General features: G+C 39.6%; 1 protein-coding gene across 5 annotated transcripts in view; it reads right to left on the bottom strand.

Annotated features, from left to right (window-relative positions):
* Nucleotides 1–16,863, bottom strand: part of dnah1 (dynein, axonemal, heavy chain 1) — an 82,634-nt gene that overhangs the window by 47,807 nt on the left and 17,964 nt on the right. For 4 of the 5 annotated variants that reach the window (XR_009064391.1, XM_057845897.1, XM_057845898.1 and 1 more), the window contains 28 exons: nt 16,736–16,818; nt 13,750–13,891; nt 13,391–13,546; nt 13,107–13,305; nt 12,757–13,010; nt 12,466–12,678; nt 12,209–12,373; nt 11,996–12,117; nt 11,683–11,788; nt 11,426–11,605; nt 11,209–11,349; nt 10,952–11,115; nt 10,747–10,860; nt 10,441–10,629; nt 8,812–8,917; nt 8,258–8,371; nt 8,027–8,176; nt 7,827–7,913; nt 7,558–7,744; nt 7,394–7,485; nt 7,149–7,303; nt 6,895–7,072; nt 3,566–3,760; nt 3,203–3,481; nt 2,996–3,100; nt 2,787–2,927; nt 2,504–2,664; nt 2,252–2,409 (listed from right to left, as the gene is read on the bottom strand). Coding sequence is in view for 4 of the 5 variants with exons in the window: in XM_057845897.1 (XP_057701880.1) it covers nt 2,252–2,409; nt 2,504–2,664; nt 2,787–2,927; nt 2,996–3,100; nt 3,203–3,481; nt 3,566–3,760; nt 6,895–7,072; nt 7,149–7,303; nt 7,394–7,485; nt 7,558–7,744; nt 7,827–7,913; nt 8,027–8,176; nt 8,258–8,371; nt 8,812–8,917; nt 10,441–10,629; nt 10,747–10,860; nt 10,952–11,115; nt 11,209–11,349; nt 11,426–11,605; nt 11,683–11,788; nt 11,996–12,117; nt 12,209–12,373; nt 12,466–12,678; nt 12,757–13,010; nt 13,107–13,305; nt 13,391–13,546; nt 13,750–13,891; nt 16,736–16,818 (4,336 nt within the window). In the remaining variant the exon portion in view is untranslated. The remainder of the gene's footprint in view (nt 1–2,251; nt 2,410–2,503; nt 2,665–2,786; nt 2,928–2,995; nt 3,101–3,202; nt 3,482–3,565; nt 3,761–6,894; nt 7,073–7,148; nt 7,304–7,393; nt 7,486–7,557; nt 7,745–7,826; nt 7,914–8,026; nt 8,177–8,257; nt 8,372–8,811; nt 8,918–10,440; nt 10,630–10,746; nt 10,861–10,951; nt 11,116–11,208; nt 11,350–11,425; nt 11,606–11,682; nt 11,789–11,995; nt 12,118–12,208; nt 12,374–12,465; nt 12,679–12,756; nt 13,011–13,106; nt 13,306–13,390; nt 13,547–13,749; nt 13,892–16,735; nt 16,819–16,863) is intronic. The other variant, XM_057845899.1, reaches the window with a different exon arrangement.

Raw genomic sequence — 16,863 nt, 5'->3', positions numbered from 1 at the left:
TTCAGATGTGTGCTGCACAGTCTTGTACAGTAGGTGGCGGTATGAACCTGATACTTGCCTGCAAGCCGCCATTAAGTTTAATTTTGAGCTTGTTAAGATTATGTTTACAGTGCAGTCAATTTTATTGCTTGTTTTTTTTCCCCCCATTTTGCACATTTTTAAATAAAACTGAACAGTCAATAAATTTTCTGGTTCTTTCTTTCAATATACTGACTCAAAGCTCTGTATTTATGTATGTATGTCAATTACTTTACTGTATATATATATAAATATATATATAAATATATATATATATATAAATATATATATATATATATATATATATATATATATATACACATATATATACATACGTATATTACATTTTTGCATTGGGAGAAAAAAAAAAAAATCCCAATTTTGAGCTTGTTAAGATTATGTTAACAGTGCAGTCAATTTTATTGCTTGTTTTTTTCCCCCATTTTGCACATTTTTAAATAAAACTGAACAGTCAATAAATTTTCTGGTTCTTTCTTTCAATATTGACTCAAAGCTCTGTATTTATGTATGTATGTCAATTACTTTACTGTATATATATATATATATATATATGCATACGTATATTACATTTTTGCATTGGGAGAAAATATTTTTACTTGTAAATTTAAAGCAAGTACTTTTGTGCTTTTACTTGAGTATTTTTCTTTCTTAGATACTCGTTTTGCACCAGTAAAAAAGTGAGGATTTCATCCACCACTGCTTGTTCATAGTGGCTAATAACTTTCTCAATTGTTACGGCAAAACCCTTGAGTTCTAATGTGGTCCAACGCAAATCCCCAAACTCTTTTTGTGAAAAAACAACTTAGTTCCATGTAAATGTCAAAAGAAGACCTTTGGTGCTATTACAGAAGAACCATTAAGTCAAACCATGGCAGTTTGACATCTCGGCAGCATGGATGGTTAGACATCTTTGCCGTTACTAGCGCCGACAAAGCTTGCCGGCCGCTTCATCAGGCTTCATCAAAAACTCTGGGGATTTTATAGATGAATAGAGCTCCCTCCGATGCTATGTGCCACTACGAAAGTATGATTTTAAAGTGATGGATATCCACTGTGCACAGCGATTGGCTGGCAAAATTTCATATGGGCAGGGTGTACCCTGCCTATTTCCCACAGTTAGCTTGGATAGGCATCTCCATCCCCGTGACTCTCATAAGGATCAACAGCACAGAATATGAATGAATGAATGAATAAGATATCCACTGTTTTGCTAAAATGAGAGGACGTTCTGCTTGGGCTGATTAGCCTTCAACCAGTCCCCTTCCAATGGTTGAGGCTAACACAAAAGACCAGTTTAAGGCTAGTCGTGGGTGTTTTGCCTAATTTAAAGCGGACAGATAGCCACAGTGGCTTCAACAAAGCTGCTGTGTTAGTGCTAGCGTTGATAGCCGTGAGTTAATCAAATACCCTACCGTGAGGATTTTTAAAAATACTTTGTGCACGGCAAGCATAAAGTGAAATGTATTTTTAATTTTCTTTAAATGTGGTGTCCTGTTTTGTAAAGTTTAGTATTGTATGGTTTGAGACTGCCTCAAAAAACATGAGCAGGACTTGTGGTGTCTGCCCTCCCCAACAGGGTAGGACACAACTCTGCATGTTGATTTTAATATGGTTAATAAATATATTTTTTATATTCAATCAAATGTTTCTGTATACCTATGAGAATATTCCATATTAAGACACATGAGGCTTAAAGTCAGGTGCTGTGTAAACATGGATTTTTTCCCTTAAATTTTGAAAAGTTTACAATTATATATTTTATAATAAAATATATATGATATAATAAAAGCTTATAATTAGGTGCATTCTTTAATGCAGAAATTATGGTACATTATGGAGGAGCTGCCAACGCGAATCCACAATGAATATCCACCATGGAAAAGTATTTTACTGATGGTCAACAGCCAGCAGATGGCAGTAATGCACCATTTCAGCAGCTTTAGTTTATATGCGGTTTCTTGGAAAAGGGGGGAAAAATCTGTATAAAACCAACCAATTCTTTTAGGAATTTGATTACTAAAAATGGAAAGGTAGACTCAAACTACTTTCCTGGTGAAAGAGCCTAATTCAGGTAGTATGTAATCAGAGGACAATATTCTATGAGTTTAGAAAAATCTGTAACAAAAGCCCTTGAAATTACTGGTAATCACTGCTCGGCTGTTCTGAAAAGAGCTGAAAGTGAAGAGTTGATCCAAACTAAGGGTCAACTCACCAATCTGCTTCCTGTCATACCAGCCAGCATGGTCCATCCACTGCCGCAGGAGTTCAATGGGTGGCTGGGCACCATAGGTTTCCAACAATGGCATGTTGAGGTCATCAATAAAGAAAATGAAGTACTTGCCTTTCGGAGGTGCAAATACACCTTTCCGCCTAACAGACAACCACAAGATTGTGAAAAAACAAAGGGTTGTCAAGTAAAAACAAAAAAACACTGTATGTGAACAAGTTATTAGCAAAAGCAAACCTTTTGTCCAATTTGCTGTCTATAAAATCTTGAGTTTGGTTGGCTGAGGTGCGGGCTGAGAACATGAGGAAGTGTGTGACATATTTTGCGTGCATGTTTTTTAGCAGCTTGTCAGACAAGGCAAGAGTTTTTCCTGTCCCAGTGGGCCCAATACATAGCAACTAGTTTCCAAATGTGAGACACACATTGAGGGATATCAGTAAAATGAAACATTGTAAATGTCAATGACAATTTGAGTAAATGTTGCAGGTTTTGTATTTGTGATTGAAGAGGATTTACTTACAGGCTTCATGTTGGACAAAAGCATATCCATGAGGAAAGTCATTCTCACTGTGTCAGCAGTGGGAACAATAATGTCAGAGTAACTTGTTTCTGGGGTGATCACAACATTCTTTGCATCATTCACCCAGTTGACCCAATGCACCTGTTGGATCATGAATGGTTGAACAGTAAGAAATGTCTCCAGTCTTTATATTCACGATAACATGTTACCGTTTTGTCCTTTTTGTCGTCCTCTTCTCCTGTCCAGCAAGTGATTCCTGCATCATCAAGCCTGTAGTCATAGACAAGGCCTTCTTCTGGGAAACACAAACTAATCTGAAAGGAAAATGCATTCAAATGAATTCCAAATAAAGTTCTTCACACTATCATTCTGCTAAATACAGGATAACTGATGCAAAAGCAGCTATATGATGTGACCTTTTCCTCTGCCATCTTGTCTTTGAGCCAGGCACTAAAGCGCTGGCCACTGGGTCCATCCCCTGTGGCACCAACACTCCACACCAGGGAGAAAATGAACCACGGCTCAATCAGCTCATTCACACGGTCTAATTTATTTCGTGGAGGTGGCTTTTCGTCCTCACTAAAGTGGAATGGACTAAAGAAGCAGTCCATAAGTTTTAGAAGACTACAGGTGAGATTGCTGTCCAGTGATGTGATGACCTCCTTTACTGATACGCGAATAAAATCGATAGAGTCCTGTGAAGACAAAAAAAAAAAGGTAGGCCTTGAGTGTACATAAGGCTATGCTGCCTCTTTGTGTCATTTTGTCTTTACTCTCACCTGGAGAAACCGTGAAAACAAGGAAGTAAGCTGTTCTGTAAACTGTCTCATGAATTTGGGGACTTGCCTAAGCCAACACTCTGTGAAGGGGACGAGCCCCAAAATACTGGGCTCTAAGTAGATCATACCACATCGAGACACCGTCGCTGGCGAAGCCACCGCTAGGTCCTGCACCTCGAACATCATCGTCATGCACTGAAAATGGTGAAACAGTTGTAATTTAACTGAATTGCATTTGATATCAATTCGAACGAAAACAGTACACTCAAACCTAATTTCACTCCACCGAAAGGTTTTATGATATACGTATTTAGCTGTAACAAAAACCAAAAAAATTAAAATTGGGACCCTGGTGAGGATACGTGGTGCTGATAAATGATGCAGTATAATCTACAGTGAGCTAGTGGTTATATTAATACAGTACACTGTAGGGCTGAACGATATTGGAAAAAACATTGCGACTTTTTGAGGGTTTGCGATATATCACGATAAATATTGCAATATTAAAACTGGAAGAATTTTCACCAGATGACTTGAATAGCTTTGTTTGGGAAGACTTCGGTTGACTCACCATGACCACTTTGTATTCATATAATACAGTTTACTCCAGGCTAAGGGTCTGTGAATTATGAGGGTTAATGTATATAAAGGGATCTAAAAGGCCATGTCTCCTCATACTTGCTAGCTTTATGAACAGTGTTGTTAATCGTACTTTAAAAAAGTAATTAATTATAGTTACAAATTACTTCTCCCAAAAAGTAATTGCGTTAGTAACTCAGTTACCTGAATGTGAGAGTAATTAGTTACATGGCAAAGTAACTGGTGATAATTTTCATGTTTTTTTTTTTCCCCCCTCCAAAAAAAAAACAACAAAAAACAAACAAAACAAAAAAACAAAACAAAAAAAAACTTAGGTCACACTATGTGAAGTGTAAAAGGTTTTTGGGACAATTGGCCCTAGCCCAATTCTTTACGCTAATTTACCCTTTACCCTGAATCAACCGTTAAAAATTGTTAAGTCTACTACTTTAAGATGCCGGCTATTTACTAACGCATCTAGTTCCTATACTGTACATGTTGCTAACGCCCCCGTGTCTGTCATTTCGCATCAAGTTCTTTATATATGTGATATCTACCATATCATGTGGGCGTAGTTTGTAGGCTATCGGCTACAGTCAGTTATTATTGGAGCCACCTAGCATCGCGTTAACTCGGCGTCACAACTTTTTTCCTCCTCCCCACTACTGGTCTGCTCTGTCGTCTCAGTGAGTCTGTCTCCCTCAGACTTTTATCGCGTCATTCAACCAATATAGCAACGCGTAGTAACGCACGCCTTTCCATCCTCAGTAACGGTAACGGCGCTGCCAAGATGAGAAAAGTAATTCATTAGATTACTCACTACTGGAAAAAAAATAACGCCGTTAGTAACGCCTTTATATTCTAACGCCGTTATTTACAACACTGTTTATGAAGCAAATCAGAATTTTACTTGTTAAAAAATATGTCCAAAAAAAACAAAAAAAAACAATTTGCACGTTCTGTGATACGACTATTGGGCATGCACATATCGCGATGGCGATGTTCAAAAGATATATTGTGCAGGCCTAGTACCCTGGTACTGCAAAGATACCATTGTTATTATGTGAAATGAAAACTCGAGACTTATTTTACCATTAGAGGTGGGAAACTCTTGTCACCTCACGATACGATACGCGATAACAATGATCTCACCATATGGCGATACAACGATTATCGATAGATTGGTCAGGAAATCATTCTAGGATATTATACAAAACAACTACCGTAATTTTCACACTATAAGGCACACCTGACTATAAGCCGCCACCCACCAAATTTGACACGAAAACGGCATTTGTTCATAGATAAGCCGCACTGGACTATAAGCCACAGATGTCCTCACCGTATTATGGAATATTTACACCAGAAGATATTAACCGGTAACACTTTATTTGACAGCAGCATCATGAGGCTGTCATAAGACCAAATGAACCACCGTGAAGCTTTGAACCAATTGGCTGCAAAGCTTCATTGCGTCAAGAAGCATCATTTGGCCATCACTGTTCTCTTGGGGAGACAGTCAACCTCTGCTGCTACCTGCTGTCAACACTGTTGCCATCCAACATGCCTCCTAGCATGCATTGCACCGCTACAGATGTAAATAATCAAAATGCATGTTCTGTGATAATTACTTCTTCAGTTACTGTTTCAGTTGTTTCATTAATTGCTAGTTATGTTATTTAGTAGCACTGTAATTGACAGTAGCGCCATAAGACTGTCATAAGAGCATCAAAATTATGACAGGACACTGCCATGAGCTCTGATACTTACGACAGATGTCACTTTGTGTCATCCAGCAAATAATTTCACTTTTGTATAGATGTAAAAGATTCGAGCTGGACATACAGTAAATGGTGTTAGTGACATAATTCGCCGGATGATACTAAATGACATCCGTCATACGCATTCATAAAAGCCCATGATACTGTCATGTCAAAATTATGACGGTCTTATGGCAGTCTTATGATGCTGCTGTCAAATAAAGTGTTACCCATTAACCGTAACAAATGAAGAAATAAGCCGCGCTTGACTATACGGTAGTAAACAGAAAAAAAGCTATCTTCGTCCATCTGCTGTAAGTTTATCACCAGTAGGCGTCCAGTCCATTTGAACTGGGAGGGTGGTAGCAAGTGAACCCCTCCCACTTCAAACGGGCCCCTCCCACTTCTATGGCCGCCAGTGGCAGCCAATGCCAGGAAACGAGGTAATTCTGGGCGATTTCAGGTCGTGTTGATTGTCAGCCACTCATTTCAGGTCCTGTTGATTTTCAGCCACTACCTGTTGATTTGGGGGCATTTCAGGGTCATTTCCTGTTGATATGGGGGCATTTTATGGCTCACTTCCTGTTGATTTTGGGTTAACAGGAAGTGACTCCCAGAATATCCCAAATGAATAGGCAGTGACTCAAACTCAGCAAGAAGTGACCTGTAAATGCCCTAAAATGAACAGAAAGTGACCTGTAAATGCTCCGAAAATCGGAAAGATATGAACGAACGTTCATTCGCCCTTACCAGTCTTAATCGTTTGGGCACTGAGCGCCATCAATGGCTGAGACACTATTATGGTGGAAGATTTTGGTAGCAAGTTGTTGTTTCTTTTTTTTCTTCTTCTTTTATTTTTAACCATTGACACCTTTTTAAAACGTTATCTCGATTATTGGCATGAGCGTATCGATAATCTTTTGGGATGCAAAGTACCACGATTTACAATATCACCATTTCAATATTTTGTCACAACCCTAATTACCATACCTCCGTGAGTTTAATGATTTCTCCAGAGCTCAGGCAAAGTTTTTTGTTGTCATCCAGCACAGTGTTCATGTTCTCGATCCAGACAGCATCTACCGGACCATCGAACATGTACCACTTTTTATCGTTGTCCATAACTGATGTACCCATTCGGATTAAAGAAGAGAGGATGCCGTCAGTCCTAAAAAAATTGGGTGAAGTATCATTTGTCAACTGTCTTGTTATTTGTAGATTAGGTTGTGCACGGTATCACTTACCACTCATGTGTAAGCAAATCATACTCCCCGTAGAGCTGCCCCATGGTGATCGACTTAGGGTTGAGGACATATGTCTGAACTGCCTCATACAAATCACCGCTGACAGACGGCTGACCTTTTAGAGCCGTTATGGCTGCACCAAGAACCTCATAACACTAAGACGTGCCATAATTATACTCAGAGTACATGTCACGACACAGAAACTTTGATAAAGGTTGAACAGTATCGTTCAAATGAAAACTTACCTTGGTTTTACCTGATCCCGACGGTCCTACTAACATGAGGCCGTGTCTCACCACAGTTGTCTCGTACAGTTGAATGCATTTTCCAATATATTCTGAAATCACGGATAATACCGATCAGCGCACTCCAGGACAGATGACAATATCTAAATAAGCCGCATACTAACCATCTACATCTTTGAGGAACATCTTATTGCAAATATTACGCATAGATTCCTCAAGCGTGCCATAGTCGATCGGTTCCTGTTTTGTCTTTGGGAAAAGGTCCGACACAATGCCATTGAAGAGCTTGAGGTCATCTCGTAAAAATTTGGGAACATTGACATCTCTGATGGCCCTCAAGCAGATCAACTCCTGTGAGATGGCAGGATTGTTGAAAAGTATTTCACATTGTTTCGTTATACAGGGATGGAAACTTCAAAGAACAAAAACAAACCTCATTCATATTAGGATTTTCTCGCTTTAGATTTCCAGCTGCTGAGATGACAGACTTCACAGATCTCATTCCAAAGTCATAATGATCCTGAAATTTGAGACACTGTTTATCATACCTAAAATAAATCCATTGTTAAACCTAGACAAAATCGCAAAAAGTCAGTCTAAATAAATCCAGGGCTTTTTCTCTTTTACCCTTACCTGAGAACTAAGCTGCTCCGAGGAGAGTGTGAAAGTGCTGGTGATTTTCTGAGAGAGGACTTTAGCATCGCTGAAGCCAAATGAGTAAAGTGAGATCTCTGCAATCATGGCAAAGTTGGGGACCATCATGGCCACTGGACGAAATAGGGCCTGCGAGAAGACAACATTACATTTGCTCAAAATAGTTTCTTTCTCCTAACATACATTACTGTAATCATAGAAAATTCACACCTTAAGATTGTCAGGTAACTCCGTGCGGCCAGCGTAACCAGGATTCATGGTGATGAATACGGCACATGAGGGGACAAGCGGGATCTCAGAACCCTCAAAAACAAATCTCTCTGCCTAAAAAATACAAATTAGTTAAATACACACAAGACTAACAATTACCAGTAATATCTTTCTGAACACTGTATAAGCACAAAACGTAAAATATAACAAAGGTTGGGAAACAGACAAGAATGAAGAGTAAAAGACGTGTTGAGGATGGAGGAAGGCCACTCAGGTAGGGAGGCTGTGCATCTGCAGTCAGAGAGAAAAAATTCAAAGAAGACATGGAAGTGTTGGAAAGATAATGTGCTTAAGGAAGTTCTTCGATGATTAAAAAAAAAAAAAAGAGGAAACCTAACCCAGCTCTTGGTGCAAAAAGGCATAGCTCAAGAAGACAAACTTGTTTTTTTTTCAAAGTCTTAATAAAAGCAAAATACATACTAATAAAAACATTGCAGCGGTCAGTGTACACATGCATTTGAAGTTGGTTTATTTAAAATGAAGCAGAACCTTACCCTTTGTTGTTGGGCCTTTTGTATAGTGGTGATCTGTTGTGCCACCACAGACAACACCTCCACATCAATACGATTAAACTCATCAAAACACGCCCAGGCACCAGAGCTGCAAATAACAATAATTAATATTTAAAGACAAGACATCTTTACATACGAAGCAAAATACAGTTAGTCCCCGGGTTATGACATCCCGGACTTACGTGATTTTGACTTTACGACGCCGGAGTGTCATCCGCTATTTTGTCTCCAGTTGTTTTTTTTTAAATAATGTTGACTTTTGTTTTGTGATGCATGCTTTTATTTTTGCGCAGTAAGCATAGAGCAGGTAGTACTTCCACACATGAGTAAGAGCGCATATGAAGAAGTAGTACCGTATTGGCCCGAAATATAAGACGGCCCTGATTATAAGCTGACCCCCTCTTTTTCAAGACTCAAGTTTGAAAAAAGAACACCAAATTAATTTTTATAAATATAATAATTACAATACATCTGAAACATGATTATAACAATATATGTGAGAGAAAAAGCATGTTATTTTGCCTCATTTAAATATGTAAACTAAAGAGAAATCACATTTGTAAACAAATGGCTTTTGGTTTTTGAAATGTAAATCAACCAATCTATTGTGATAAAACAACAAAATTGCAATAACTGCATTAACCATCAAAGTGAAGTCTAACTGTAACTGTAGTCTTGAAACAAATCTGAATAAGGAAAAACATTGCAATAAAATAATGCAAACTGGTTAAACCTGAGAGTAGCTGAGATCTGTCATGACAGAACATCGCTTCAATGATATCTGGCGCCATCTAGCATCGTGAATGGGTATAATGTCTAGACCGCGAATATAAGACGACCCCCACTTTTTCAGTATTATTTCAATGCAAAAAACACCGTCTTATAATACTGCCAATACGGTATTTGCACATACGAAGAAGTCACGTAGCCGAGTGAAAGAGAGAGGGAAAGAAAGCCTGCACGTACATTTGTTGCTTGTTGTGAAGCATCCACAGAGGTAACACCTGTATATTACACATTTTGTACTGTTTATTGTGCGGTTTCATTTGTGGTCGAATACTTGAGGTGACGCGAACTGATACATGCTAATCGTTTGTGTGGATTGTTATTGCTGTATCAGCAGCTAGTTATAAACACAAGTTTGAATTGCTGTTATTGAAGATGAAACTGATTTAATTTCATTTTTATTATAGTTTCATTCTGCAAGAGTTGATGTCATGAGCAGCTGAATAAAGTCAGTAAACCACACAGATGTCTGTCATCTTCATTTCAGATCTTAGCTACCTGTCTAGCAAGGACTTCGCTCCAAAGTGTTGGTGAGGACGGTACAATGACATATAATACATGTTTTGGATAGTTATTTTGAGATTCGTGGGGTAATTAGGGGTATTTAAGGGGTTAATTCTGATTTATGCAGAAATTCGGGTTACGTCGCCAGCATAGGAATAGAACTCGTTCGTAATCCAGGGACTACCTGTACAAGTTTTTACTCGTTTTCAAAAGAGATCGTACAGCAATTGTGTCATCCAAGTCATCAGCATTTGAAATATAGTTCTTTTGTGGACAGCCCTGGAATTTTTTTTGACACAAAGGGCACATGGAGACACTTACCTGGCCAAGCCCTTAAGGAACTTGCCCATTGCCATGAAATCAAGCTGGTCAGAGCAGTTGAAAACAACTGTCTGGATGGCAAGAGCCTTTCCCAGATCTTTGGTGGTTTCCGTCTTTCCTGTGCCTGCTGGACCTGCAGGAGCTCCTCCAAACTTGAGGTGGAGAGCACCTGTCAGTGTCAGGTAGCATCTGAGAGAAAAAAAATCATTAAACTTATTACAATGGGATTCGTCATGGTCTTTATGTGAAGAGCCAACCAAACAATAATTGTTGGGCTTTATCCCTGTAAAAATAAGAATAACTTACTTGTCTGTGAGTGGAGTGATGACCAGTCGTCCTGAATTTCCAAGGTACTCATATCCGTACAAAAACTCTGCATTCACTGCGCGGATGTACAAGTCCTCCCTGGCCCAGTAATACCTAAAAACAAAGTGTGAATTGTATTATTATGACAGAATATTGACAACAGAACGAGAGTTAATGAGCACAAGAAGTAAACAGCCAATTAAACCTGAGCTGACTAATCCACTCAAAGTCATTGACGCTTGACACCGACAGGTCCACCAGTTTGGCTGCTACATCTTTAGCATGCACCTCAATGACAATTAGAGCGGACAGCACAGCTCGTTGCATTTTTGATACACCTCCTCTCACCAAGGCCACCAGGTTACCCAGCTGTACAGAAAGATGAATGACAAAAATGTAAGCACATCCCTTTGGTGCTTGCGGTATCCTAAAATTGAAGAATCTTTCAGTTCTGTTCTGTACCTGTTTCTGTAGTTGTGGAAAGAGACGGTCAGCTAAGTCCCCTTGCTCCAAAGCTTCTGAAACCTCTGCAGTCCAATAAACCTGACAACCAGCTATCACCACTTGCCCAGGCCATGATAAAACCCACTCTTCACGAGGTTTCTGATATGCCAAAAGGGCACCATTAAAATGCTGAACAGGAATAGATTAAACCGCTTTAAATTTAAAGGTTACAGACCTCTGGGTAAACTTTGAGTGAGCGTTCGATGTAGTCCCTGACTGTGGCTGTCATAGACTTTTCCACCAACCTCAGCCAGTCCTCCACATTCCCAGTTGGCATAACGGTCTTGGCCAACTCCACTTCCTCACCCTCTCCAGAGTACATATGTGTGATAAGTAGATCCGGCTGGAATTTAAGCTGGAAGGTAACAATAACAGTTTCAACTGTGTTTGCAGTCAATAGAATAGATTTAAAACAATGATTGAAAAACCAACCCGTGCAATATTCTCAAAGCATTTGCGCAAGTGTGGCTGGACAGCAGTGGCATCTTTGGTCTGAGACAGAATCTCCAGAAGCTCATCATCCGACAGAAAGTAGAACCTACAAACAAATATTTTGTGGATGTTATGTTGAGCAGTATTCATGTGTGGAGAAATTCTCAGGAAAGCATTCAGTATTCATTACAGGCGGGTTTATTTTGTCTGTATTATAATTATTTTTTTAAGAATATTTTCTTAAATCACTCAAATCAGATGAAATGCCTAGTGTATTTTCATTGGTATTCTGGCACATTTTGAGAGGGTTTACCTGGGGAAGGCATTTCGCTTGATCTCCAAGTATTCGCTGAGACCTTTTTGCACCTGTTCTAGAAGAACGTTACACTTTTTTAGTTTGTCTAGCAGGTGAGGACCAGGGCAGAATTCAATTATCTGGAAATGAATAACAACAGAAATGTAGTGATGTTTCAGCTTTGAAATGAGGTATGGAATTATTCCTGTAACATTTTTATTTAAGACTAACCTTTGGGTTATCAAAAGCACCTTTCATGATTCTCTTCCATATTTCTTCCATTTGTTGGTACCTCATACCCTCCACGGGCAGTTGTTCGTTGATATCATCCGAGCTGAAGATGGGCTCCAAGTAGAGCCAAGAGCCCTGGCATAGCAGCCACTCCTCCAGCACATCCTACAAGCATCAGAGGAGGGCAGTAGCACAACATGAACATTCATATACGGTACTACAGAGCAAGCAACTTAACCTAACATGAATGTGTTTACTTGAGTTGTTCTGAGCTTGCCCTCCCACTTGTTAATGTCAGCTTCAAATGCCTTCTTATAAGGGGAGAACGACATGCTTTGTGTCATGACAATGTGGTCATCTAGCAGCTGTAACGCTTCATCTGGACTCTTTAGGATGTAAGTGCCGGTGTCCTTGTAGGGCATCAAATCAAAGAGAATCGTCGACCACTCTACCTTCATTTTGTTTAGGGCCTGAGTCGGGACAGATTGACAGTGGTTACTCTCGGAACATGTGAGTTTCAAAAGCATCCCAGCAGATAACCATGTTACCTGTTCAATGGTGTACTCTTTCCCTGCAGTCTCAGCCACCTTAGCTATTGCATCCATGTGGTTCTGTAGGCCAAGTTCCAAGCAACGGGACAATGTCAGTTTAGCTTGGGGCACAACTTTTATCTCGATGGTTTCTGAAAGAGACTCCCAGTGGTGCATTCTCATTCCAGGGTTCCTCAGGCCCTGAACCAGAGGAACGTAAGGACGGAATTCCTCAATCTTGGCACGGATATGGGAAGCCACACTTTTGCAATCTACGAAAAGGGTTAAAGAAGAGGAAACATGTTAAAAAAATGCATTTAAAAAAAAAAGTTAAGTAAGAGCTTAAAATAGTTATTAAGGTGACCCACCAGGGTTGTCTTTGAACTGTTTGATACATTTATTCATAGTATCCTGGGCTCCTGTAACATTGCGCTCAAGCAGCTCCGGGTCAATTGAGGTTAGTGGGTCATTGAGCCAGCTCTCATGCCGATTAATCCAATCATATGTGGTGGTCCAAAGGTCATAGAAGGGCTGAAATTGTTTCGCCATTTTGTGCAGACGGTCATACTGAGACAAACATGGTAAACTGAGTCAGAACAGATTTATTACAATGTATGAAGTTAAGTAAGTTCATTTTGAAATCCTTACTCACATTTGTGACAGGAGTACCAAACAACCGTTCTCTAGTGTTATAGGTTTGAGCCAGACCCTGGCACTCTTTGAGTTCCTTGCTTGCACGTCTAACCTCGTTTGCCAACTCAGTTGCACGATCAACATCTGCAAAACCTACGAACTTTTCAACCATTCTCTGTAAAAAACAGAAAAGGTCATTTGAACCTCAACATGACCTTACAAAAATGAAATTGACAATAACATCAGTGTTTCCATGTGAGGCAAAATATCAACCTAGAGATGAAAATCTACGTTTGAATTACAAAAATCATTAGACATAATGACAGGTGCCCTTCAAGATATTTCAGATAATCAAACAAATCAGACCACTTAGCAGACCTGGACAGTTTCAATGCGCTGCTCAAAGACGTCCTGGTCGATTATCTGGATCTTCTGGAAGCGGTCTTCTTCTGTAACAAGATGGACAGTAACTTCTTCGATTTGTCTAAGGATCCTTTGGGGCCACTCAATAGCTCGCCATCTGGGAAAAAAAGAATACACACTACAAATCACTGTAGGCACTACTGTATATAAAAAGCGCTTTTTCCACAAAGAAATGTCCTTATCTACACTGCTGGCCAAAAATATTGGCACACCTGCAATTCTGTCAGATAATGCCCAATTTATCCCATAAAATGATTGCAATTACAAATGCTTTTGTAGTAATATCTTCATTTATTTTGTTTTCAATGAAAAAACACAAAATTGATTAACAGCACCTGTTACTTACCTGTGCCACATAACAGTGATGGCAATAACTAAATCACACTTGCAGCCAGTTAAAATGGATTAAAATGGACTCGACCTTTGTCCTGTGTCCTTGTGTGTACCACATTGAGCATGGAGAAAAGAAAGAAGACCAAATAACTGTCTGAGGACTTGAGAAGCAAAATTGTGAGGAAGTATGGGCAATCTCAAGGCTACACATCCATCTCCAAAGACCTGAATGTTCCTGTGTCTACCGTGCGCAGTGTAATCAATAATTGTAAAGCCCATGGCACTGTGGCTAACCTCCCTAGATGTGAACGGAAAAGAAAAATTGACGAGAGATTTCAACGAAGTATTGTGCGGATGGTGGATAACGAACCTCGACTAACATCCAAACAAGTTCAAGCTGTCCTGCAGTCCGAGTGTACAACAGTGTCAACCCGTACTATACGTCGGCGTGTGGCGTTTGTAATTGCAATCATTTTCTGGGAGAAATTGAGCATTGTCCGACAGAATTGCAGGGGTGCCAATTAGTGATGCACGATAATGCATTTTTCAACCGATACCGATAACCGATAATTTCCTCCTCATTCCAACCGATAACCGATAATGTCAAGCCGATAATTCTATTAAAAGATTTATGTAAAATTTTAAAGTATACACAAAAGAAAATATTACTGTGCAAAAATATAATTTATTGCTCTTTTTTTCAACACAATGTATGAACAAGTCGTCAATTCAAACATCTAAATAATGACAGATTGTCTGACATTGTGTAATGGTAAACCTTTGGCAACAATTACTTACAGAGTAAATACCTAAGTTGCACAAAAATGCGTTTAAAAGTAAGCCATTCCTAACATATATAACATTAATCTGCTGCAAAACACACCTCCTTAAAACTAGTCAGTTTTAAGTGTAAATCTATTGGCAATAAGTGAAATTATCTGCGATCGCTTCAAGTGTATTTCTCTCAAATTTCTTGGAAGAAAAATAGCTAGCTGAAAATAATCTTAACAGCCTTGTTTTAAGCAATACATTATTATACTTAATCCTAAAAAAAAAAAAAAACTGGAAGAAGGAAAGATTTTGAATAATATTTGTGGCTACAGAATATTGATTTAAGAATTTGATTATCTACTGTGACTGTAATTGAGCAAAGAAATAAGTTAAATAATTTGAAAAGTGATTGCTAATGTTATATGCTTTGTTGCACACTGTGAAAATGATTACCTCAAAAGAGCGAGATGTCATGTACCCATTCTGCAGCGCTTTGTTTACATTTGCGGCTTTCACGACATTTGCGTTACAGCAGCTTAACTGCTACACGGCAGTACTATTTGGACGGAGTTGGCGCTCGCATCCGTGTGCGTGTTGTTTTGTGCCTGAGTTTTATTAAGCCGAAAATAAAGGCAGCGTTACAAAGTCATCTGACCGCTCGTCATTTCACATTCTGAATGCATTATTGACTGGCTGACTTCGTTTTCTCCATGTTTAAATTATCTTATAACCACTGTGCCGTCATGATAAGCTTGCTTACCGGACATCACTTTTTCATGAAGAATGGTGGTCGTATAAACTGCATTATTTCTTTTATCCAGGGCTTTGGTTCTCGTGTCATTAAGGTAAAAAAAAAAACCTGTGTCTCGTCTCGGCGGCAGCTACATTCGTACCGGATAATCCGCCCGCCCGCCCCGGCCGGTTCGCCGCGGCGTATTCGGGTCCTGGCTCTGCTCGCACGCCGTGGGGGAACGCTCGAGAAACCGGGGTGTTTGCCGGAGGTCCAGAGGCCGGGGAACCGGGCTCGGCCCGCCCCGCGGCGGCCTGCCGGACTGGCCAAAGCGGCGGGCTCCGTCGGAATTTACCACCCGCCTTGGGCTCCATTCCCAAACAGCCCGACTCTGTATCGTCACAAGCCCTGTAGTTTAGCTTAGTGTTTACAATAGCTTTAGCATTCCTGCTAGCAGCAGCCTCGTATATGTTCCAAAATTCTTTGTGATGCAGTTTTAAATGGCTGCAGGGTTAGTGGTTTTGAATGAGGACGCGTTCTTTCTGCCTCGTGGAACTTGTAGGGTACATGTTTCGCAGATGGCGAGAGCGTCGTTTTTTTAGTAACAGCCGCCATAATATTCAACTACTTCTTGTCTTGTAACTCCGCCTCCTCAACCCCTCCTCCCTCAGGGGCTTCAGAGAGGGGAGGGGTTGAGGAGGCGGCGTGCTGAATTCTTCGGTTGAGCACATTTGGAGGCAAAATCAAGTATATAATTATCGGATTGCATTATCTGTTGAATTTTTTTATTATCTGGATTATCTGTGTGACGTCATAATTGCCATTATTGGCCGATAATTATCGGTGACCGATATTATCGTGTATCTTCAGTGCCAATACTTTTGGCCAGCAGTGTATTGATATGGGTTTAGTATAATTACGATTGTTTCAAAAACACACAACAGCACAGTTGGAGTTTTTGTTTTAATAACCTATAATGATCATTCCTAGCAATATTTTGGCCACCAATTCTTTTATTTTGTTAATAAAACCACTTACTGGATGTAAATAGGTTGTGCATGTATGAAATATTGTGTCCTCTATTACTTGTGTAAAAGACATACATACTTGTTGATAAAGTCTTCATTTGATAATGAGAAGTGAAATTCGTCAAACATCTCATACTCCGCTATAATCTTTGAAATGCGGTCCTGAGGATGAAAGGATTAGGATGAAGTAACACTTAAGTTGGATGA

This window comes from Corythoichthys intestinalis, chromosome 9 (genome assembly GCF_030265065.1).
Source record: "Corythoichthys intestinalis isolate RoL2023-P3 chromosome 9, ASM3026506v1, whole genome shotgun sequence".
Lineage (NCBI taxonomy): Eukaryota > Metazoa > Chordata > Actinopteri > Syngnathiformes > Syngnathidae > Corythoichthys > Corythoichthys intestinalis.
Note: the sequence above shows the minus strand (reverse complement) of the source record. Positions and strands in the feature narration are given on the sequence as shown.